Raw genomic sequence first — 24,634 nt, forward strand, 5'->3', positions numbered from 1 at the left:
GTGTGTATGGAAGTGTATGTTCCCAAGTCAAGACAGTCATTCAATATGTCACATGCATCAATGGGCAGTGTTGTGTTGTTCACTCAGGCTAGAAAGTCCAGGATCAACTTACCATTCCCAAATCTTAACCATATTCATTGGGGTGAAAAACACCCTTGAAACAGTATCTCCACCGTAGTGACAATAGCTCGTGATTGTCTGTGTGTGTGTGTGTGTGTGTGTGTGTGTGTGTGTGTGTGTGTGTGTGTGTGTGTGTGTGTGTGTGTGTGTGTGTGTGTGTGTGTGTGTGTGTGTGTGTGTGTGTGTGTGTGTGTGTGTGTGTGTGTGTGTGTGTGTCTGTGTCTGTGTCTGTGTCTGTGTCTGTGTCCAGACTGACATGCAGAAGCTGACGGTGGAGGAGCTGAAGAGGCTGCTGTACGACACGTTCTGCGACCACCTGACCATGAAGGACATCGAGAACATCATCATGACCGAGGAGAGCCATATAGAGAACCCAGGGGCCTGTCAGGTGGATATAGACAGTAAGGGATCTTATAGTACACACTTTGTAGTAGACACTTTATAGTTCACACTTTATAGTTCACTCAGAACATGCGTCTCAGGTGGATATAGATCGTAAGAGACTTCTTGTACACACTATAATACACTGTGTATAATTGTTTTTTTGAGACAGGCATATAGATTAACTGAGAGGGAGTAACAGGTGAGAGATATGGAAAGTTGACGTGGTGGGAAAATGCATAGCCCGGAGGTAGCTGCGTTATATGTACAGTAGCTCTTTTCCACTAAAATACATTCCTTATCCTCTTGCCTCCCTTCCCTGTCAAGCAGCTAGTCCAACGCAGCAAGTCAAGCAGACGTGTGTACGCAAGAGCCTGATATGTGCTTTCGCCATTGCTTTCATCATCAGTGTCATGCTTATCGCAGCCAATCAGGTGCTGCGGAGCGGCATGAAGTAGACGGGGACACCTATGGCCTCCTGACCCTCTGAAAGAGACTAATGTAAGACACCTGGACAAATGACAGAGGAAAAACTTCTAAACAACAACCACAAACACAACCATGACCACAACAACAACAACGACAAAAACAACAACAGACAATCAAACCAACATTAAAATAAACTGAAAGGAAAAGAATACATGGCTCTCATCCAATTGACTTCATGGGCATATTTCCCAACTTGCTCCTTAAACTCCTTTCTGAATTGAACCCATTGAGACCCTACTATGTGGGCCTGGAGGATGACCATCATCTGTGCATGAAGTGCATGGCTTTAACCAGTCGTCTCTTGAAACCTCTGTAGAAGTTATTATAAGTGTATATCCATATAACTGTGTAACAAACATAGGTGTGTTTTAAATCACGTATGACCAACTGTGACCACTTTTGTTAATGGAGTTGGGGTCGGAGGTCAAGGACCAAAGTTCAGTGGTCAGGGGAGGGAATGGAGAATGTGTTTTTCTGTACTGTGTACCAAATAATATGTCATGATAGGAATATTTCACAGTTCTGCATGAACATAAGGGCTGTTTAGTGGACTACATGCTCGTATTGTAAAAGTAGTTTGTTGGGGAACTGTTCGTATCGACGTACTGTGGACTATTAACTTCACTGAGCACCCCATGACGATCATCATAGTAGATCTTACTGCCAATGAAAAACAGCTCAGACGTGATGGATTGTATTAGCATATCACTGAGAAATCCTACAGTATGTTATTGATATGTGTTATATGTGCATAGCCTAGTGCAGGTAGCTTAGTGGTTAGAGCTTTTTGCCAGTAACCAAGAGGTTGCTGGATCAAACCCCCGAGCCGACAATGTACAAATCTGTCATTCTGCCCCTGAACAAGGCAGTTAACCTGCTGTTCCCCGGTAGGCTGTCATTGTAAATAAGAATTTGTTCTTAACTGATTTGCCTAGTTAAATAAAGGAATACATTTGTTTTAATTAATATACAAAGAAGAGGGTTGTTAGCTCTGTATAAGATGAATGATGGAATGTATTTGTGCTCCTTGGTCAGTTCTATGTACATGGCTATATTGAGCAATAAATCATGAGTATACATATCACATGTTATATCACATCATCACCGGCCAGACATGATCTATATAATCCTTTAGGCTCATCTATAGGGCAGCCCTGCACTGGAGAATCAAAGCAGGAGCAATGACCTTCAATCTGCTTCTGTCCCATGGTAGGTCCTTGTTGTCCTTGGGATGCAATACTATGAGATAAAAGAACCAAACAAAAATAACTATCATCTTTAAAGGACCTAAACAGTCTATCTGAAACTACCAGGAAGTTAAACAAGACAGGCTAAGTGGGCGGGGAGCTTAAATTCATGAGCTCACCATGACTGACAGCTTTTTGAAAGCTCTATGTCAAGCAACTTGGATGTTTTGAGCAGTGTTGCAGTAAAATCATCTCAAGCACATTTGGTGATACACAAAGCAACTCAAACAACGTTTTTATACATCTCCCGTTTGGAATGTCTCTTGTGATGCGGTTTACAGCAGCACTGACGAATTTGTTGGCTTTTGTTCCATGCTGGCTGAATACCTAGCTAACCAGTAACGAACACCAGACACGGATGAATGGGGAAACATATAAGTAGCTTTGCCATAGATGAAGAGGGTAAACTTTTAATTATATTTACTAACACCCTACAGTCAAAATGTAGCACCAGTAGAGTAGCTATCTACAGTGGGGCAAAAAATATTTAGTCAGCCACCAATTGTGCAAGTTCTCCCACTTAAAAAGATGAGAGAGGCCTGTAATTTTCATCATAGGTACACTTCAACTATGACAGACAAAATGAGAATTTTTTTTCCAGAAAATCACATTGTAGGATTTTTAATTATGGTTAATTATGGTTTGATTATGGTTTTCCAAATTATGGTGGAAAATAAGTATTTGGTCAATAACAAAAGTTTATCTCAATACTTTGTTATATACCCTTTGTTGGCAATGACAGAGGTCAAACGTTTTCTGTAAGTCTTCACAAGGTTTTCACACACTGTTGCTGGTATTTTGGCCCATTCCTCCATGCAGATCTCCTCTAGAGCAGTGATGTTTTGGGGCTGTTGCTGGGCAACACGGACTTTCAACTCCCTCCAAAGATTTTCTATGGGGTTGAGATCTGGAGACTGGCTAGGCCACTCCAGGACCTTGAAATGCTTCTTACGAAGCCACTCCTTCGTTGCCCGGGCGATGTGTTTGGGATCATTGTCATGCTGAAAGACCCAGCCACGTTTCATCTTCAATGCCCTTGCTGATGGAAGGAGGTTTTCACTCAAAATCTCACGATACATGGCCCCGTTCATTCTTTCCTTTACACGGATCAGTCGTCCTGGTCCCTTTGCAGAAAAACAGCCCCAAAGCATGATGTTTCCACCCCCATGCTTCACAGTAGGTATGGTGTTCTTCGGATACAACTCAGCGTTCTTTGTCCTCCAAACACGACGAGTTGAGTTTTTACCAAAAAGTTATATTTTGGTTTCATCTGACCATATGACATTCTCCCAATCTTCTTCTGGATCATCCAAATGCTCTCTAGCAAACTTCAGATGGGCCTGGACATGTACTGGCTTAAGCAGGGGGACACATCTGGCACTGCAGGATTTGAGTCCCTGGCGGCGTAGTGATGGTAGGCTTTGTTACTTTGGTCCCAGCTCTCTGCAGGTCATTCACTAGGTCCCCCCGTGTGGTTCTGGGATTTTTGCTCACCGCTCTTGTGATCATTTTGACCCCACGGGGTGAGATCTTGCGTGGAGCCCCAGATTCGAGGGAGATTATCAGTGGTCTTGTATGTCTTCCATTTCCTAATAATTGCTCCCACAGTTGATTTCTTCAAACCAAGCTGCTTACCTATTGCAGATTCAGTCTTCCCAGCCTGGTGCAGGTCTACAATTTTGTTTCTGGTGTCCTTTGACAGCTCTTTGGTCTTGGCCATAGTGGAGTTTGGAGTGTGACTGTTTGAGGTTGTGGACAGATGTCTTTTATACTGATAACAAGTTCAAACAGGTGCCATTAATACAGTAACGAGTGGAGGACAGAGGAGCCTCTTAAAGAAGAAGTTACAGGTCTGTGAGAGCCAGAAATCTTGCTTGTTTGTAGGTGACTAAATACTTATTTTCCACCATAATTTGCAAATAAATTCATAAAAAATCCTACAATGTGATTTTCTGGATTTTTTTTCTCATTTTGTCTGTCATAGTTGAAGTGTACCTATGATGAAAATTACAGGCCTCTCTCATCTTTTTAAGTGGGAGAACTTGCACAATTGGTGGCTGACTAAATAGTTTTTTGCCCCACTGTAGCTATATGAACCACGCCCCTCTGCAAACACATCTTCTTCAATGTTGGTTACAAGGCAGAACATATGTAGGTAAGATAACATCATGTTACCATTGGTGTAATAAAATTAGAGTTAAAGGGATGTCACCATGTACCCTTAATAATGATTCCAAGTGTTTAACATGGGGGAGGGGACCAGTAACTTTATGATAAAACGTTGTCAATGTAGAAGCAACAGTCATTTTTCATACTTTGGTCATCATAGTTTGATGACCAAAGTTTCCTTCAGATATTTCATGAAAAACTTGATTAAGAGTGTTCATGACCATTAAGGCACTGCTGAAACATCAGGTTTCTATCCTCTTTCATTCTGGGACTATACAGCAGCTATACTGAACATCACATGGCCCGTGAAGCTCTGCAATAAAGCACTACTCCATGTCCGTGTAATATTTACGCTATCCCAGTGGTCTTTAAAGTGTTCTGCATGTTTGCCAATGTTGCCATTGAATGACGTACATGAATACTGAGAGAATCTGTATACATCTGTAAGATACAAATGTCAACCAAAGCTATGAAAGTAAATCACTGTATGTAGTTAAAGGTCTCTTACTAACCACAAGATAATGAACATTTAATAGCTCATCACTTGGGCCTAGATTCAATCAGTTCCAGCGCTAACCAGCGATATCCGACAACTGCACAGCAGTTTCATTGTTTTGTTTAGGTGATGCCTGAGGTGTAACTGTGCTGGAGCTATCAAATTGGTGAGCCGCTGCTCTTGTCGTCATTGTCACATTTGACATTTTACAGCACTGTTAGGAGCTAGTAACAAAAGCATTTCGCTGTACCCACCATAACGTCTGCTAAACTGTGTACGAGAACAATACACTTTGATTTGATACCACACCCGTCCTTAAACTCCCACCTGTGTTATAAGTTCAGAACGAGAAAATGTAGCCGGAATAGAAAAAATGACACTCAAATTGAAAATCATTGAAGTAAATAATAAGGATTTATACAAAAAAATATACAGTACAGTTCAAAAGTTTGGGGTCATTTAGAAATGTCCTTGTTTTTGAAAGAAAAGCACATTTTTTTGTCCATTACAATAACATCAAATTGATCAGAAATACAGTATAGACATTGTTAATGTAGCATACCACTGAGGTGATGGAATAATGATTACTGTCCTGTCTAAAAACAGTCAGGACAACAATTATCTCATGTGCATGAGCATTTTGTTAAAAGCATCAAGGTCGCAAGAGGACATAATACAATTGCACATTGTCAATTTACATGTACTTTAAACAAATGTACTGTAAACAAATGTAGCACTTTGTAGTACTGCGCAAAACATACTTGTCTGTGTTTTGAATAGTTACTGTTTTGTACATTTTCCTTATATCATCAAAAGAATGCAATGATAAAGAAGAGTAGATGATGACCCCACCTAATTTGTTGTTACATTTAACTGGTAAATCTGTTGTTGGTACATTCAGTTTGTGCGACAGTTGACTACACTGCTTAAATGTCTTTATTTTTTACATATTCTAATGAGACTACAATATGTTGCCCTTTGAAACCGAGGGTCCGGATAAGGTTGTTCCACGACCTGTTACTTTGTCTTATCCTCTGAGACACTTTGGCATTGTACGTTTAAATAAAGTGTAAACGAAACATAGTTTATTGTCAAAGCAAAGCTGTACAGAAATAGAAACCAGTCAAATATTTATTTTCTTTTACAGATGAAACAAAACGTGTTGTAATGTATAAATGTTGAGTCTACCGAATGTTCTAGTTCCATTCATTATATTGTAATTTGATACTTAATGTTTCTGTATCTTGCAAAAACATGTTACTGTATATTTTCCGCCCCCTGTGACATATGTTCATTGATCACACCAGATGTCTGTCTGTCGTGGGATATTATTTCACATAAATAAAGTATATTAATGCACAACTATTGATGAGTGAAAATTACAGAAGACCTACAATCATAACACTGTCTTTGAATGATGACCAGCTCTATGAACAAGCACTGTTTGACATTATGACATTTCAGATAGTAACTCAACTTAAAAACTGATGTGTTTTCTTGGGTTCAGTAGATTTATGGATTGCTATTATATCCCATCTCAAGTCGCCTCTTGGCTTTCCAGAGTCTCTAGGTCCCAGGTGTGCAATCTATCACATGTGGTTTAAGACCTTAGGTAGCATGTCCCTTTGATGATGCTTACATTGCAGTATCACTAGTGGGCACACACATTTGATAGTCAGTCCATGTTGTATCTGTGAATCCCAGCTGATCACACTGATGCCTGTTGCCATCGTTCCTCCTCTGAGATGTTTTGGATTCTAGCCTAGTATCATCACCAATCCCCCAGGCATCATATCACCTTCATCTGTCTCTTTGAAGGTTCTGATGGGAGTCAGGCTGCTGTAAGACAAAGTAGAACATCCCCTCATACATAACAGACATGGGAATAGACTGAGAGGTGTTACTTTACAGTATGTGGCATGTGCTATGCTCTTGATACGATTTGTCAAAATGTTAAAAGACATCGAACTTCTGCATCCAGCTGTTTTGATGTCGTTGGCCATTTGGGAGATATGTCTGAAGACTTGGTGACGTAGTTAAAGCTTGTGTATGCAGGCCCATCCCTTACAAAAAAGTCTGCCGTATTAGAAAATGCAGTAACTGCATTCGACTTTGATATTTTGTACACAGTAATTGTAGAATAACTGCAGTGTACTGCAGTTGAACTGCAGTTTTACTGTACTCCAACTGCAGTTGCAATGCAAAAACCTTTCGTACGGGAATGATCTGGAGGTGAATGGTTATGTGTCCCCGTTAAAGAGGCTCATTTTCATGATCTACGGTCCACATTCCCATCCAAGGGTTTAGACCCAACTTATCAAATGAAGTGAAATCCAAGTAGATGTAATCAGGTGTTAATTCTGAGACAGTTTGCCAGATAATTACCCTCCCATATTGACAGTAATAGGAATTACCAAGTATTTGAGGACCGATTCAGGCTTCCCTTGGCAATGTCTATGCCTAAGCAGTGTTTTTGTGTTCAATCTAAAACAAACACACGTTGTAGTGTGTGTATGGAAGTGTATGTTCCCAAGTCAAGACAGTCATTCAATATGTCACACGCATCAATGGGCAGTGTTGTGTTGTTCTCTCAGGCTAGAAAGTCCAGGATCAACTTACCATTCCCAAATCTTAACCATATCAATTGGGGTGAAAAACATAACATTAACAGTTCCTGCTTGTGTGTGCGTGCGTACGTTCTGTGACCACCTGACCATGAAGGACATCTAGAACATCATCATGACCGAGGAGAGCCATATATAGAACACAGGGGCCTGCCAGGTGGATATAGACAGTAAGGGATCTTATAGTACACACTTTGCAGTAGACATTTTATAGTTCACACTATGATACACAGTTTAACATGCGTCTCAGGTGGATAAAGATCGTAAGAGACTTCTTGTACACACTATAATACACTGTGTATAATTGTTTTTTTAGACAGGCATATAGATTAACTGAGAGGGAGTAACAGGTGAGAGATATGGAAAGTTGACGTGGTGGGAAAATGCATAGCCCGGAGGAAGCTGCGTTATATGTACAGTAGCTCTTTTCCTCTAAGATACCTTCCTTATCCTCTTGCCTCCCTTCCCTGTCAAGCAGCTAGTCCAACGCAGCAAGTCAAGCAGACGTGTGTACACAAGAGCCTGATATGTGCTTCGCCATTGCTTTCATCATCAGTGTCATGCTTCTCAGCCAATCAGGTGCTGCGGAGCGGCATGAAATAGACCGGGACATCTATGGCCTCTTGACCCTGGACAAATGACTGAGGAAAAACTTCTAAACCACAACTAAACCCCTATTCAAGGGTTTAGACCCTGCTTCTCCATCTCATTCTTAGGGAAGACACCATCTTAACACCAAAGAATGTATGTATTTCTCACCATACTTGTAGTGGCATGGATTCCACCGCAGAACCTCTAAATTGGTGCCACAAAGTGTCTAGTCTGCCAGAAAGCTAAACCAACAAGAAGAAATTTAGCTAGCTAGATAGATAGCTTTAGCTACTAGGGGTAGCTAAGGGTTGAGTTGTTGGGATTCATTGAGACAGGACTGCTATGAAGGTCTGGCTACATTTCACTTTAGGTAACATTAATGTGTTATTAGTCTAGCTAATCTGCTACCAAGCAAGCTAGCTATCAATCTAACTGTGTTCCACTCACTGTCTGAAGACCTAGCAAAAACTGTCTAGTCTTTTAAAAGCTGTCTATGCCACCCAAAAAGCTAACTTTGTACAACAGGAATATACATCTGATTGTGGGTTGCTGTAACATCGGTAGTAGCTAACTAGCTAGCTCTCGACTCTAACTAGCGAATGTTAGCTAGCTAACTTGAATAGCTAATTCTGTGAAACACAATGATAGCTACATCCTTGTATTGTTGTTAAGCTACCATAGCTGCTCTCTGTGCAAGCAATTGTGATACAGCTATAGCTATATACCCCCAAAGCTGATGGGGTGGCTTGCCCAGTTAGCCTGAACTTAGCTAACTAACTAACTAACTAAAGTAGCTAGGACTTGTGTAACAGTTTAACTTTACGTCCGTCCCCTCGCGAACCAGGGACCTTCTGCACACATCAACAACTGACACCCACAAAGCATTGTTACCCATCGCTCCACAAAAGCTGCGGCCCTTGCAGAGCAAGGGGAACCACTACTTCAAGGTCTCAAAGCGAGTGACGTAACCGATTGAAACGCTATTAGCGCGCACCACCGCTAACTAGCTAGCCATTTCACATCCGTTACACTTGGTTACCTTATTTTATATTATTAGGCGTTACATTAGGCAAGCTAGCTAGCTGGCTAGATATCTATCCAAATGCCAGCCCATAATCCTACTGTGTCTACTACAAAAAAAATGTATATTGATGCGAAAGAGTAACTAAGAGGAAGATTTGGCTTTAGACAACTCATTATCCTATGTGAGCGATAGTGCATGGTTAATACTCATCTTGGGGGTCTGTGGGTTATAATCAACGTGAAAGGTGTCCCATCAACATTGAGCTGATATATTTCAACAAATGGCTGTGCAGGGGAGTCTAATGTGTTGTCCTTTTTTTTCAGAAAATAATGCTTGATGGTAGACATATATTTCCTGGTGTTGTTACGTCTACTCCCGCTCTCCCTCTCCGGTGCTAGACGTCACCGATCTACTAACCACCGGTCCTAGCAATCCATATTTTTATTTATTTATTTTTTATTTTTATTTTTTGTTAACAACAAATCAATACAGAAAGTACACGAGGGAACACAAGTATATATAGATTATATACAATGGACAATCGAGCTAGGGGGTACAATATCACATTACAATTACACAAGGACCTTAAGGGACATACATACACTTACAAAGCAATCGATCTTTATGCACACCTGGCAACCATCATTACCCACACTTGTACCTTATCATCAGTCACACCTGCACTTCATTATTACCATTATTACTTAACATTTATCTAGCACTTTGTTTTGTCAGTCATCAGGTAGTATTGTTTGTGTTTCCATGTTTTGTATCGTTCCATGTTCGTTATCATTAAACTCACTAACTGCACCTGCTTCCTGACTCCCTGCGTCTACGTTACAGGAGTGGAGTACATGGGGAGCCAGCTGGTGTTGTCAGGGCTGTCTATCCCTCTCTAGGTGGACAGTATGCTGGATAAAGACATAGATGACGCTAAATAGGAATTTAATACAACTTTATAATCCATTGGTTAGAATGGAAAATATGTATTCACTCTTTCCCATCACCAACAAATGCACAGGGTCAGCAGCAGTGCAGAGCCCCTGTATGGAGAGCAATTGTGGGGGGTTAGGTGGCTTGATCATGATCAGGGGCATAATGGCAGAAGATGAGAACTTGTTCTCAACTTGCCTACCTGGTTAAATAAAGGTGGGGGGAAAAAAGACCAACAGCCTTCCAGCTGCCAGTTCAATTCCATTCCCATTTTTTCTTGCCCGGACCGGGGCACATTTCTGGTTCTGGGGCAGATTCTTATATTTGTCCGATCAATACACAGCTGATTCAAATGATCAACGTATCAAGCTTTGATGGTTTGAATCAGATGTGTAGTGCTAAGGCAAAAACAAAAATGTGCACCACTTTGGTTCCTTAGGATCAGGATCAGGAAACAGTGCTCTCGGGCTAGGCAACTACAGGAGCACTGAACGAGTGTGGTGCCATGACTACAATGGTTCAAGCCAAGGACGACACAAAAATGGGTATGGATTTGAACTGGCAGCTGGAAGGCTCCCATGTACCATCTCCTGCCATTTTACCCTTGTGCAAGGCACCCCCACACTCTCCACTCAGGGGTGCTGCACTGCAGGGTGTTGGGAAAAACAGAAGACAGATTTCCGTTCTAACCAATGGACAATAAAGTATCTATTCTCTCCTTGTTGTCACAAGATCACTCTTTGCACATCTCTACACCCACACCGCTGTTGCCTCTATTGCACCACTGTACAAGTACTCCTAGTATTGTACTACACCGCCATTACTGTATGTAAGGCTACTATTTAATTGTGCTATGCCAACTATTCCGTATCTTCAGAACAAATAAACTTTGAATTATTACTATGGATCTCCATTTGGAAGTGGCCTACTTAAATATTTGACACTTTGAAATACTCATTTCTCTATTACTACTGACTACTTTGAGTATTATTGTAAAATACTTGTTTATGGTGAAAGATTGTGATATTGTGAGAAACTAATATATCGTATTATAAAATGTTTACTTTGCCAACAAATGTGAGAGCCGGAATTAGACAGCTGAAATGAGACAGCTAAAATTATACTTTTGAACTTGAGATTGAAATAGAAACTGAAATCTTGACACTGACAGGCCTATAGCATCTCACCCGTAGCCTAATATGAAATTAACTCATGCAGAATTATGTATTTCTTGCAGTACAATGATACACCAAATGTTATTTTTGTCTCAGGAAAAGGAGTGGAGCAATATGGTAAGATTTCTTTCTTTCAGTATTTTGAGCAAATGCGAATATAGGTATTTTTAATCAGTGATTGGTCCTTTTACAGCTGTCAGTATTTCAACCACGTAAAATATGCATCAGAAACAGGATTTTGTTTTCAGTGGTTTTAATCTGAAATTGTTTGCCAGGGAAGAATATTTAGGCTACGCTGTTTAGAGATAATGCATTTTCTCCCCAGGCCCATCAAGAGAAGCAACATTGAAAGAGGAAGCTTTACAGATGTCAGCTAGATGATTGCTGCATTCATTCTTTAATTTAAGACATTTACTCTTGTCTGTACCAATTTATTTGTTATGTACAGCAGCGGCCTCTATTTTTTTTAGCTTTCAAATAGGCATATTCTTCTCTTCTCCTATCCCCTGCAACTCTTCCCCGGGTCCTTAGAGTACAAGAGAAAGTAGTGCCCTATGTTTTCTGTCAATATACACTACCGTTCAAAAGTTTGGGGTCACTTAGAAATGTCCTTGTTTTTGAAAGAAAATCAAATTTTTCACAATCAAATTGATCAGAAATACAGTGTAGACATTGTTAATGTTGTAAATGACTATTGTAGCTGGAAAGAGCTGATTTTTTAATGGAATATCTACATAGGCGTACAGAGGCCCATTATCAGCAACCATCACTCCTGTGTTCCAATGGCACGTTGTGTTAGCTAATCCAAGTTTATCATTTTAAAAGTCTAATTGATCATTAGAAAACCCTTTTGCAATTATGTTAGCACAGCTGAAAACTGTTGTCCTGATTAAAGAAGCAATAAAACTGGCCTTCCGTAGACTAGTTGAGTATCTGGAGCATCAGCATTTGTGGGTTCGATTACAGGATCAAAATGGCCAGAAACAAATAACTTTTTTCTTAAACTCGTCAGTTTATTCTTGAAGGCTATTCCATGTGAGAAATTGCCAAGAAACTGAAGATCTCATACAACGCTGTGTACTACTCCCTTCACAGTACAGCGCAAACCGGCTCTAACCAGAATAGAAAGAGGAGTGGGAGGCCCCGGTGCACTAGAGTGTATTAGAGTATCTAGTTTGAGAAACAGACGCCTCACAAGTCCTCAACTGGCAGCTTCATTAAATAGTACCCACAAAACACCAGTCTCAATGTCAACAGTGATGAGGCGACATTTCTAAGTGACCCCAAACTTTTGAACGGTAGCGTACTTGGTAAAATAATGGTTAACAAAGAACTCTAAGGGGAGGGCCCTATAAAATCTGTGATTTTTTTCCCTCAAATTCTGTTTTATATTTTCCCAAATTATGTTCTCAGTTTTATTTTTCCTCGTTTTAGATTTTCTTTGTTTTTCACTCTTAAAATTACAATTGTTCATTGAATAACAACGGAATTGGATGTTCTGAGTCCATGTCAGTGCTTACATCACATCAGAAGACACTTTTTGGGGGTCTGGAAGAACACTTTTTTTTTGAGGGAGAACTACACTTTTTTTTTAAAGACCCTCACCAAGACAGGGAAGAGAATAATTATCTCTGGCCCCCTTCCGTGCTACCGAAGGGGTTCGTAACGTTTCAGCCGACTCTTTGCCCTAAACGAGTAATCTGAAGAAACTTTGCAACGACAGGAATTTCGACAGGAATTTGCAACGACAGGAATTTTGACAGGAATTTGCAACGACAGGAATTTCTCTTTTTGTGACAACTTTGATTTGCTGTGGGAGCAACCAGCACTTTTTTTAAAGAAACGGGATTCACCCTAACCGCAGGTGTTCCATTATTATTTCCAGCAACATCGCAAACTGTTTTAGAGACTGACAGGCAGGTTCTGGTAGTGCTTCAGTTCTCCCTGTCAGAATAAGCAACAGAGGACTTGGAAATCATATCAACTCCTATAGAAATGGCACTATAGGTATTGTGAGTAACCTAATTTATGTTCCTTTAACTCCTCCTTCTAGTGAGTTTAAACACACGGTCATCTTCTACCATTCTGATATATTGGAGAATGTGATAAACGTGGTTGTAACGTTAATAATTTGGTTGTTATACCATTGGTTATCTGAAGAAAGATGCACCAGGAGCAGAGTAGCCCACACTCATTGAATATGGCACTTTTAAATGTTAGAGCAATCACTAGTAAAACCTTTCATGTGAATGACCTAATTACTGAGCACAAAGTTGACTGTATGTTTCTCACACATGGCTGTCTTCAGACTGTAGTGTCACTCTTAATGAAGACTCCCCCTGGACTACAGCTTTTCATACTCTATCAGCTGTAAGGACATTTCATTTGGCGACTTTGGGTCTTTTGAGCATCATGCTATACTGTTTAAATGTCAGCCACCAGTGCTGGCCATAACCCTCTGTAGGCCGCCAAACCATTGCCCTACTTTCTTTACTGATTTCTCTGAACTATTGTCTATTGTCCTTGAGAACTATGATAAAATCATTGTGTTGGGTGATTTTAATATTCTTGTTGACAAAGAGACTGACTCCAAGGCCATTGAATTACAGAATCTTTTGAGCTCTATGGACTTTATCCAACATGTAACTGGGCCCACCCATAACCGCGGCCATGCTCTGGACCTGATTATTACCAAGGGCCTTTCTATTGACATATCCTCTATTGTTTATGTTGCTTTATCTAATCACCACTGTGTATTTTGTAATACCTTGTTGCCCATAGCACATGGTAATACTGAACACATTATTAAGAAACACTATCTTACCTCTGAAGTTGCTACAGATTTTATTGAGTGTATGAACAATACTCCATCACCTATTCTGCCTTCCTCTTGTGATGATTTAGTTGATAACTTTAATAGCAAATTAAGGGCAACCATTGATGCCATAGCTCCAGTAAAGTTGAAAAAGGCCACATCCAAATGGAGAGCCACTTGGATGAGTGAGGAAAATAATAAATGAAAGAGAAATTGCGTGGAGAAGTGAAGTGGAGAAAGTTATGATAGTTAGTTATGATATTCTGAGAGAGCAACTTGGCATATATAACAAGGCAATTAGAAATGCCAGACGGGCTCATTTTTCGAACTTGATCACTAATTATCAGAATAATTTGAGACTACTCTTTTCGACCATTGATGGCCTGATAAATCCTACCCCCACAAACCTATGTTAACTTTCCTCCACATCTAAACGTGATGCGTTTGCAGCATATTTCAGAGATAAGATAACAAACATTAGGCTGGATATCAGTCAAGCAAGACCTGATAAGAAGTTTGATTTGTGCCTACCACGCAAAGGCAATATGGATTTATTTTCTCTGGTTGACACAGACATGCTCAGGAAAGTGATATCACAACTTAAGCCTTCTACCTGCCTTCTCAATCCTATCCCCACCGCCTTCTTCAAAACAGTTTTTAATTGCATATCTGAAGAAGTGCAAGCTATTGTTAATCACTCCCTGTTCACAGGCATTTTCCCCACTGCACTAAAAACTGCTATGGTGAAACCACTTTTGAATAAAAGTAATCTAAATTCAGCCAATCTCCAACCTTCCATTCTTAAGCAAAATTCTGGAGAAATAGGTTTTCAAACAGCTGATTTTTTTACAGTATTTTGGAAAAAGGTCTCTGCACTGGCTGCCTGTGAGTTTTAGAATTAATTGTAATATTATTCTATTGGTTTTTAAATCAATCCACGATTGTGCACCCCAATACATGTCAGACATGCTTTTAAGTGATGTCCCTCAGGTCTTCTGGCACTGGCTTTTTAACTATGGAGAGGCATCCTTTAGTTACTTTGCCCCCAGCCTCTGGAATAGCCTGAGGGGGGCCGAAACTGTGGACATTTTTTAAAGAGGTCTTAAAACACACCTTTTTAGCTTTGCTTTTTCTTAGGGTGCTTTTTAGTCATTCGGGTTTTATTGTTATTCTTTTTTTTATTCTCTTATGTTTGTTATGTAGTAATTATTTTCGTTTTTATTTTCACTGTTTACATTTTTTCCTGTGAAGAACATTGTGTTGCATTCCATGTCTGAAAAGTGCAGTTTAAATAAAGTTTGATTTGATGATTTGATTTGAGTGTAATTCCCCTTTAATTGCGCTTCTGGCCCTTTAATTGTGCATCTAGGGAGTGAGGGATGTGCCATCTAATGTGCTGGTCTTATGATGGTTATGTACTTATTCTGCTCATTTCATGGCAAAGTTTGCAAATTACAAATAATAGAAACAAATGATATACTTACTCATGATATACTTCTGCCAGGTAAACCAAACTTTTCAGTGAACATTTAATTGAGAAGGTTTTGTGGAAAGTACTGTATTTCTGTCAACCCACAAGATGGTTATCACATCAACTGGATGCAGCAGAGTGATAGACAAATGTGCTCACCACACAGACAGACGGGCAGTATTGCTGGATATTAATTGTCAGATAGTGTCAGGTTTGCCTTTTAAGCCAATACTGGCTAACCAGGGGTGGGATAATTTCAATTTTGCGTTGATTAGATAGTAGCTGAGAGCTTGCGGTGTCTGATACGCTACTTGTGAGATTTGTTTCCGACAGTTTGGGGTGAAACTGCATGTACTTTCATGACGAGCTACTCATAGGTGGGCTGCAATTGACCTGTTGGAGACCCCTGATGTTTGGACTGAAGAGAACCTGCAGGCCTAGCATTGACTAGACAAGTTGACTAAAATAGCCTATGAAATTACACTACCAGTCAAAAGTTTTAGAACACTTACTCCTTCAAGGGTTTTTCTTTATTTTTACTATTTTCTACATTGTAGAATAACAGTGAAGACATCAAAACTATGAAATAACACATATGGAATCATGTAGTAACCAAAAAAGTGTTAAACAAATCAAAATATTTTATATTGGAGATTATTCAAAGTAGCCACCCTTTGCCTTGATGACAGCTTTGCACACTCTTGGCATTCTCTCAACCAGCTTCATGAGGTAGTCACCTGGAATACATTTCAATTAACAGGTGTGCCTTCTTAAAAGATAATTGGTAGAATTTCTTTCCTTCTTAATGTGTTTGAGCCAATCAGTTGTGTTGTGACAAGGTAGAGGGGTATACAGAAGATAGTTTATTCAAGTGCAGTCGCAAAAACCATCAAGCGCTATGATGAAACTGGCTCTAATGAGAACCGCCACAAGAATGGAAGACCCAAAGTTACCTCTGCTGCAAAGGATAAGTCCATTAGAGTTACCAGACTCAGAAATTGCAGTCCAAATAAATGAGTTCAAGTAACAGAAGAGAAGAGACTTGCTTGAGCCAAGAAACATGAGCAATGGACATTAGAACGGTGGAAATCTGTGCTTTGGTCTGGAGTCCAAATTTGAGATTTTTGGTTCTAACCACTGTGTCTTTGTGAGACACGGTGTGGGTGAACGGATGATCTCCGCATGTATATTTCCCACCATAAAGCATGGAGGAGGTGTTATGGTGTGGGGGTGCTATACTGTGAATTATTTAAAATTCAAGCACACTTAACCAGCATGGCTCCCACTGTATTCTGCAGCAATTCGCCATCCCATCTGGTTTGGGCTTAGTGGGACTATCATTTGTTTTTCAACAGGACAATGACCCAAAACACACCCCCAGGCTGTGTAAGGGCTATTTTACCAAGGAGAGTGATGGAGTGCTGCATCAGACGACCTGGCCTTCACAATCCCCCGACCTCAACCAAATTTAGATGGTTTGAGATGAGTTGGACTGCAGAGTGAAGGAAAAGCAGCCAACAAGTCCTCATTATATGTGGGTACTCCTTCAAGACTGTTGGAAAAGCATTCCAGGTGAAGCTGGTTGAGAGAATGCCAAGAGTGTGCAAAGCTGTCATCAAGGCAAGGAAGAATCTCAAATATAAAATATATTTTGATTTGTTTAACATTTCTTTTTGTGTTATTTTATAGTTTTGATGTCTTCACTATTATTTTACAATGTAGAAAATTGTAAAAATAAAGAAAACCCTTGAGTGAGTAGGTGTTCTAAAACTTTTGACTGGTACTCTATATATATTTTTTAACATATATTTAACCCCTTTTTTTGCATTTATTGGGTTATGCACAAAACTACCTTCATACATCCATTAGTTTAAAAAACAACGGTACCGGTTATCTTCAGACGAGTCCCGTGACACTTGTGGGAGTCATATAGAAAACGAAGAACACCATCATGTTCATGAGAGTCTCATCTTTCCATATTAGTTTGTGGGCTAAACTGTTCGGACACTAGAGACGTCTATGTGAAAAGACTGATTTTCGGGATGTCTCATCATGGTCTGACAAACATCGCTCTAGCTCTGCCACCTTTCACTGCAGTTGCGGAAGTGCGACACTGGCGGATGGTGGATCTCCTGGAACTCCCTCTCTCTAGCCATCCGTGAGTGTGTGTGTGTGTGTGTGTGTGTGTGTGTGTGTGTGTGTGTGTGTGTGTGTGTGTGTGTGTGTGTGTGTGTGTGTGTGTGTGTGTGTGTGTGTGTGTGTGTGTGTGTGTGTGTGTGTGTGTGTGTGTGTGTGTGTGTGTGTGTGTGTGTGTGTGTGTGTGTATGCATGTGTGCGTGCCTGCATGTGGAGGGGACTATTAGTACCATATTGGTAAAAAGCCCTGATGGTCCTGTTCACACCAACACATATAAATGGATATGTTTCACCTCTACGTTAATGATGATACTATATCTCCTGTGCTCCTCCGTTGAAATCAGACGCTGGGGGCCTCCCGAGTGGCACAGCAGTCTAAGGCACTCCATCGATCCCGGGCTGTATCACAACCGGCCGTGATCGGGAGTCCCATAGGGCACCGCACAATTGGCCCAGCGTCGTCCGGGTTAAGGGAGGGTTTGGCCGGGGGGCTTTACTTTGCTCATTGTGCTCTAGCAACTCCTTGTGTCGGGCCGGGAGCCTGCAGGCTGACCTCGGTCGTCAGGTGAACAGTGTTTCCTCCGACACATTGTTGTGGCTGGCTTCCAGGTTAAGCCGGCGGATGTTAAGAAGCGGGGTTTGGTAGGTCATGACTCTACCTTCGCCTCCCGAGCTGGTGCGGGAGTTGCAGCAATGAGACAAGATTGAAATTGGGGAGAAAAAGGGAGTTAGATTTTTTAAATTAAAAATAAATCAGAGATTGGACTATTCATAATTTTACTACAGAAGTCTTTTCTCCCCAGAGTGTGGTTTGATTACTTTGTTAAAATACAGTTTTCTCATATGCTTTGCAAATGGTCATAATCAAATGCAAACAACTAGAGATGAAGCTGATGTAGTTCTCTATACCTTAGATGTACTGTTATTGACTAGGATTAAGTGGCCGGAACTGTCAATGCCAACTCCACCTGCATTGGACATACAGCCATTATCAACGAGCCGCCACACAACCAGAAAAATATCCTCCCTTCACCAAGTTCCTTGTCTGGCTAACAAGCCCGAAGTTCACATTTTTCACAGTATTGTTAGCACGCTTTTTAGGTTGCTATTGTAGGATATGGTCTGGTGCAACACATCTGGCTACCCAGCTCCACCCAAATATGCTAACACCAAATCTGAATCATTAAATCTCTAACTCAACCTTTAACTTTCCTCACTGCCCCTGAGCCCTCCATTTCACAGGTCACTGTTTGTGGAGCAATCAACCAACTGCAAGGAAACCAAACAATGTTACGTTTCCAGCCAGGAGGAAATGTCACTACATTTGACCCATTAGTCAACACTGGGTTGTTTGTGTTAAGGGGATAATATTTGATTTCATCAGCAGGACGAAAAAGGTGTTTGGAGAAATAAGCATACCAGTATCAGCATGTCAGTATATTTCTTAAAGGTCCAGTGAGAGTTGGTTTTATAGTTCATTCTTAAAAGTGTAAGCCGTTTTGAGGTGGGAGGTGGAGTTCTAAGCTGACATATGGAATTTTTTAAGGTGGTCATACTATGAATCATTTAGCTATTTGATTTAGAATTTTAGGACCCCTTTGGGTATCAATAATTTTTTACTAATTATTTGATAAAATATTGCATTTGGCCTTTTCTACTATAGCCCAGAGAAATGCATTGAATAGCACAGTCATTTGATTTGATTCATTAGGAACTCCAACAGCCGACGCCAATGGCGACAGAAGGTCTTTTGGGGTTCGAAGTATAACAAAAAAGACATTACAGACAAAATATTTTACAATTTACATACATTTAAAAACATGAACGAGTGTGTGTGTGTGTATGCATCAGTTCAAATCAAATCGGTCACATAAACATGGTTAGCAGATGTTAATGCGAGTGTAGCGAAATGCTTGTGCTTCTAGTTCCCGACAGTGCAGTAATATACATGTATAACAAGTAATCTAACAATTTCACAACAACTACTTATACACACAAGAGTAAAGGGATGAATAAGAATGTGTACATATAAATATATGGATGAGCGATGGTATAGAGTACAGTATATACATATGAGATGAGCAATGTAGGGTATGTAATCATTATATAAAGTGGCATTGTTTAAAGTGACTAGTGATACATTTATTACATCCAATTATTAAGTGGCTAGAGATTTGAGTCAGTATGTTGGCAGCAGCCACTCAATGTTAGTGATGGCTGTTTAACAGTCTGATGGCCTTGAGATAGAAGCTGTTTTTCAGTCTCTTGTTCCCAGCTTTGATGCACCTGTACTGACCTCACCTTCTGGAAGGTAGCGGGGTGAACAGGCAGTGGCTCGGGTGGTTGTTGTCCTTGATGATCTTTTTGGCCTTCCTGTGACATCGGATGATGTAGGTGTCCTGGAGGGCACGTAGTTTGCCCCCGGTGATGCATTGTGCAGACCGCACTACCCTCTGGAGAGCCTTACGGTTGTGGGCGGAGCAGTTGCCATACCAGGAACAATGGTGGCCCTCTTGAAGCATGTAGGGCACAGCAGACTGGGATAGTGATTGATTGAATATGTCCGTAAACACACCAGCCAGCTGGTCTGTGCATGCTCTGAGGACGCGGCTAGGGATGCCGTTTGTGCCAGCAGCCTTGCGAGGGTTAACACCAGTGTTGCCAACTTAGCGACTTTGTCGCTATAATTAGCGAGTATTCAGACCCCTCTAGCTACACATTTTTTAAAAATCGATTTGCGACAAATCTAGTGACTTTTTCTGGTGTTATTGGAGACTTTTAGGGACTCTGATGTGAAAGCACGTATCATTCTTACTCTTCTCAACGAGCAGCGGGTGCTGCCGTAGGCCACACTCTCGTCCCAAAGCACTCACAGGCGGGTGGCCCAGTCCTCGCGCAGCACACTCTCTGTGTTCACCCCTCCGTGTCCATACTGAAAATGAATCACGCATGCGCTGGCTGAGCTCGCCCTGGCTTACATTCAGGGCGGGATGTAAATGTAAAATGTTCTTTGTCTAAAATAAATCACTGCATTTGACTCACACAGCCTCAAACACCTAGCTGGCTAGCTCATCATGTCTCAGTCTAAACTGTACACTCAAAAATACAGAAAGGAGTGGGAATCAAACCCTGAATTCAAAGGCTGGTTGAAGCCGTTTATTGGAGTTGATACACGGGCCTGTATTGTAAGGCTGATTTCTCCGCCTAACTCCAGCGACGGTCCGCGGTCCGGAGCTTCCAGGGGGGGTTCTCAGTCCAGAGCCTCCAGGGGGGTTCCCAGTCCGGAGTCCCTGGCGACGATCTACGGTCCGGTTCCTCTGGCGACGACCCACGGTCCGGTTCTTCCTGCAACGAGCCACGGTCCGGGTCCTCCGATGACGTGTTCACGAGCGGAGTGGGTACTTAGTGATGTAAAAAAACACATGACAAGTCAAAAACATACTCAACAGGCAAAGCCTTATAACAGTTCCACCCAAAACAAGCTACCATTTATGATTAAAACAATTTACTCTGCAAAAAAGGCTGAGGCCAACATGGCATTAGCTATCGCTGAACACTGTTCTATGCTGGCATGTGATCACATTGGAGAAGCATGTAGAGCTGCTTTCTCAGACTCCACTGCTGCTACCCACTACAAAATGCACAGGACAGAGTGCACAGAAATTATTAATGGTGTTCACGGATGTAAGTGTTTCTAAGTACCTGGTGGTTGTGATAAGGTACTTTAGTGACACCAAGCAGACAATTGTATCAACATTTCTGGGGATTGTTGAGTTGGAGGGAGGAGATGCCAAATCTATAGCCCGTGCTGTTGTGGCTTTCCTCGAGAGGTGTTCTCCTGGGGATAGGGACTGACAATGCCTCTGTTACGACGGGGATTAACAATGGAGTCCATAAAGTGCTGAGGGAGAAGTATGGCCTCAAATATATGGTTCTTATTCGCTGTGTGTGCCACTCTCTGCAGCTTGCTCATTTGTAGTTCTAAACATATTTAGAGATTTTTTTAATCACTTTTTGTCTCTCCCACGACGTTATTCCTCTCTCCTACAGAGTCCATCACAATTACATGCACATGGCCATTTATGCAAATTAGGTGATGGCGTCATTTAGCAACTTTTAGGACAGCCAATAGCTACTTTCCTTACTGAGGAGTTGGCAATACTGGAGCCCACAGGTTTTGGTAGCGGGCCATGTCAGTGGCACTATATTGTCCGCAAAGCGAGCAAAGAAGTTGTTTAATTTGTCTGGGAGCAAGATGTCGGTGTCTGCGACGGGACTGGTTTTCTTTTTGTAATCTGTGATTGACTGTAGACCCCGCCATATACGTCTCGTGTTTGAGCCGTTGCATTGCGACTCTACTTTGTCTCTATACTGACGCTTAGCTTGTTTGATTGCCTTGCGGAGGGAGTAGCTATACTGTTTGTATTCGGTCATGTTTCCGGTCGCCTTGCCATGATTAAAAGCAGTGGTTCGCGCTTTCAGTTTTACACTGAAAACGTGAACAGTTACACATGTCAGTACATACACACAACAAGTAAGTCACATGGGGAGAGGTGTTGTGCCGTGAGGTGTTGCTTTATTTGTCTTTTTAAGCCAGGTTTGCTGTTCACTAGTGCTATATAAGATGGAAGGGAGTTCCATGCACTCATTGCTCTGTATAATACTGTACGTTTCCTTGAATTTGTTCTGGACCTGTTACTTAGCCTGACACACCTTTGCTCTTCCAGTCTCCAAAGTGCCCTTTTGGGTGGTGGTATAATTTCCCCCAAAATTAGTATTTTGTCATTAAGTTTGCTCCCCCACCCCTCCGTTGATTGCACCTGTTGATCTGCCCTGTACGGAGCTCGCGTGCACCGGGTTGTGCCTGTTTCCCAGTCCCGGTATCCAAACATGCATGGCTTGAGAGATGCAGTCACCGGTAGAGTATGTGTAGCAAGCTACAGTACCTAGTTTAAATATCAACAGTACTGCCACAGAAGTATAACATTGAATTAACCCAACATCATCATCATCACCAGTATCCGGTCAGGTTGGCTGATTGATACATGCAGCAGAGAAATCAAATCAAATTTTATTGGTCTCATACATGTTTAGTAGATGTTATTGCGGGTGTAGCTAAATGTTTGTGCTTCTAGCTCCGACAGTGCAGTAATATCTAAGAAGTAATATCTTACAGTTTCACAACATATACACAAAATACACGGAAATCTAAGTAAGGATTGGATTAAGAAAATAAGTATATACATATATGTCAGGACGGCATTGGACTAAGATACAGTGGCATAGTATAGAGTACAGTATATACATACAGTGGGGAGAACAAGTATTTGATACACTGCCGATTTTTCAGGTTTTCCTACTTACAAAGCATGTAGAGGTCTGTCATTTGTATCATAGGTACACTTCAACTGTGAGAGACGGAATCTAAAACAAAAATCAAGAAAATCACATTGTATGATTTTTAAGTAATTCATTTGCATTTTATTGCATGACATAAGTATTTGATACATCAGAGAAGCAGAACTTAATATTTGGTACAGAAACCTTTGTTTGCAATTACAGAGATCATACGTTTCCTGTAGTTCTTGACCAGGTTTGCACACACTGCAGCAGGGATTTTGGCCCACTCCTCCATACAGACCTTCTCCAGATCCTTCAGGTTTCGGGGCTGTCGCTGGGCAATACGGACTTTCAGCTCCCTCCAAAGATTTTCTATTGGGTTCAGGTCTGGAGACTGGCTAGGCCACTCCAGGACCTTGAGATGCTTCTTACGGAGCCACTCCTTAGTTGCCCTGGCTGTGTGTTTTGGGTTGTTGTCATGCTGGAAGACCCAGCCACGACCCATCTTCAATGCTCTTACTGAGGGAAGGAGGTTGTTGGCCAAGATCTCGCGATACATGGCCCCATCCATCCTCCCCTCAATACGGTGCAGTCGTCCTGTCCCCTTTGCAGAAAAGCATCCCCAAAGAATTATGTTTCCACCTCCATGCTTCACGGTTGGGATGGTGTTCTTGGGGTTGTACTCATCCTTCTTCTTCCTCCAAACACGGTGAGTGGAGTTTAGACCAAAAAGCTCTATTTTTGTCTCATCAGACCACATGACCTTCTCCCATTCCTCCTCTGGATCATCCAGATGGTCATTGGCAAACTTCAGACGGGCCTAGACATGCGCTGGCTTGAGCAGGGGGACCTTGCGTGCACTGCAGGATTTTAATCCATGACGGCGTAGTGTGTTACTAATGGTTTTCTTTGAGACTGTGGTCCCAGCTCTCTTCAGGTCATTGACCAGGTCCTGCCGTGTAGTTCTGGGCTGATCCCTCACCTTCCTCATGATCATTGATGCCCCACGAGGTGAGATCTTGCATGGAGCCCCAGACCGAGGGTGATTGACCGTCATCTTGAACTTCTTCCATTTTCTAATAATTGCGCCAACAGTTGTTGACTTCTCACCAAGCTGCTTGCCTATTGTCCTGTAGCCCATCCCAGCCTTGTGCAGGTCTACAATTTTATCCCTGATGTCCTTACACAGCTCTCTGGTCTTGGCCATTGCGGAGATGTTGGAGTCTGTTTGATTGAGTGTGTGGACAGGTGTCTTTTATACAGGTAACGAGTTCAAACAGGTGCAGTTAACACAGGTAATGAGTGGAGAACAGGAGGGCTTCTTAAAGAAAAACTAACAGGTCTGTGAGAGCCGGAATTCTTACTGGTTGGTAGGTGATCAAATACTTATGTCATGCAATAAAATGCCAATTAATTATTATAAAATCATACAATGTTATTTTCTGGATTTTTGTTTTAGATTCCGTCTCTCACAGTTGAAGTGTACCTATGATAAAAATGACAGACCTCTACATGCTTTGTAAGTAGGAAAACCTGCAAAATCGGCAGTGTATCAAATACTTGTTCTCCCCACTGTATGAGATGGGTGATGCAATATTTACAGACAATTAAAGTGATAAGATA

General features: G+C 41.4%; 1 protein-coding gene and 1 long non-coding RNA gene across 2 annotated transcripts in view; one reads left to right on the top strand and one right to left on the bottom strand.

The window, feature by feature from the left end:
• LOC139576407 (calcium-binding protein 7-like) overlaps window positions 1-2,071 on the top strand; it is a 56,256-nt gene extending 54,185 nt beyond the window's left edge. The window contains exons 4-5 of the mRNA XM_071402513.1: window positions 371-521; window positions 832-2,071. Of these exons, the coding sequence (XP_071258614.1) occupies window positions 371-521; window positions 832-959 (279 nt within the window). The 3' untranslated portion in view covers window positions 960-2,071. The remainder of the gene's footprint in view (window positions 1-370; window positions 522-831) is intronic.
• LOC139576408 (uncharacterized) overlaps window positions 1-24,634 on the bottom strand; it is a 530,253-nt gene that overhangs the window by 63,413 nt on the left and 442,206 nt on the right. The gene's annotated exons all lie outside the window — the stretch shown is intronic.

Source organism: Salvelinus alpinus, chromosome 5 (genome assembly GCF_045679555.1).
Source record: "Salvelinus alpinus chromosome 5, SLU_Salpinus.1, whole genome shotgun sequence".
NCBI classification, from domain to species: Eukaryota; Metazoa; Chordata; class Actinopteri; order Salmoniformes; family Salmonidae; genus Salvelinus; species Salvelinus alpinus.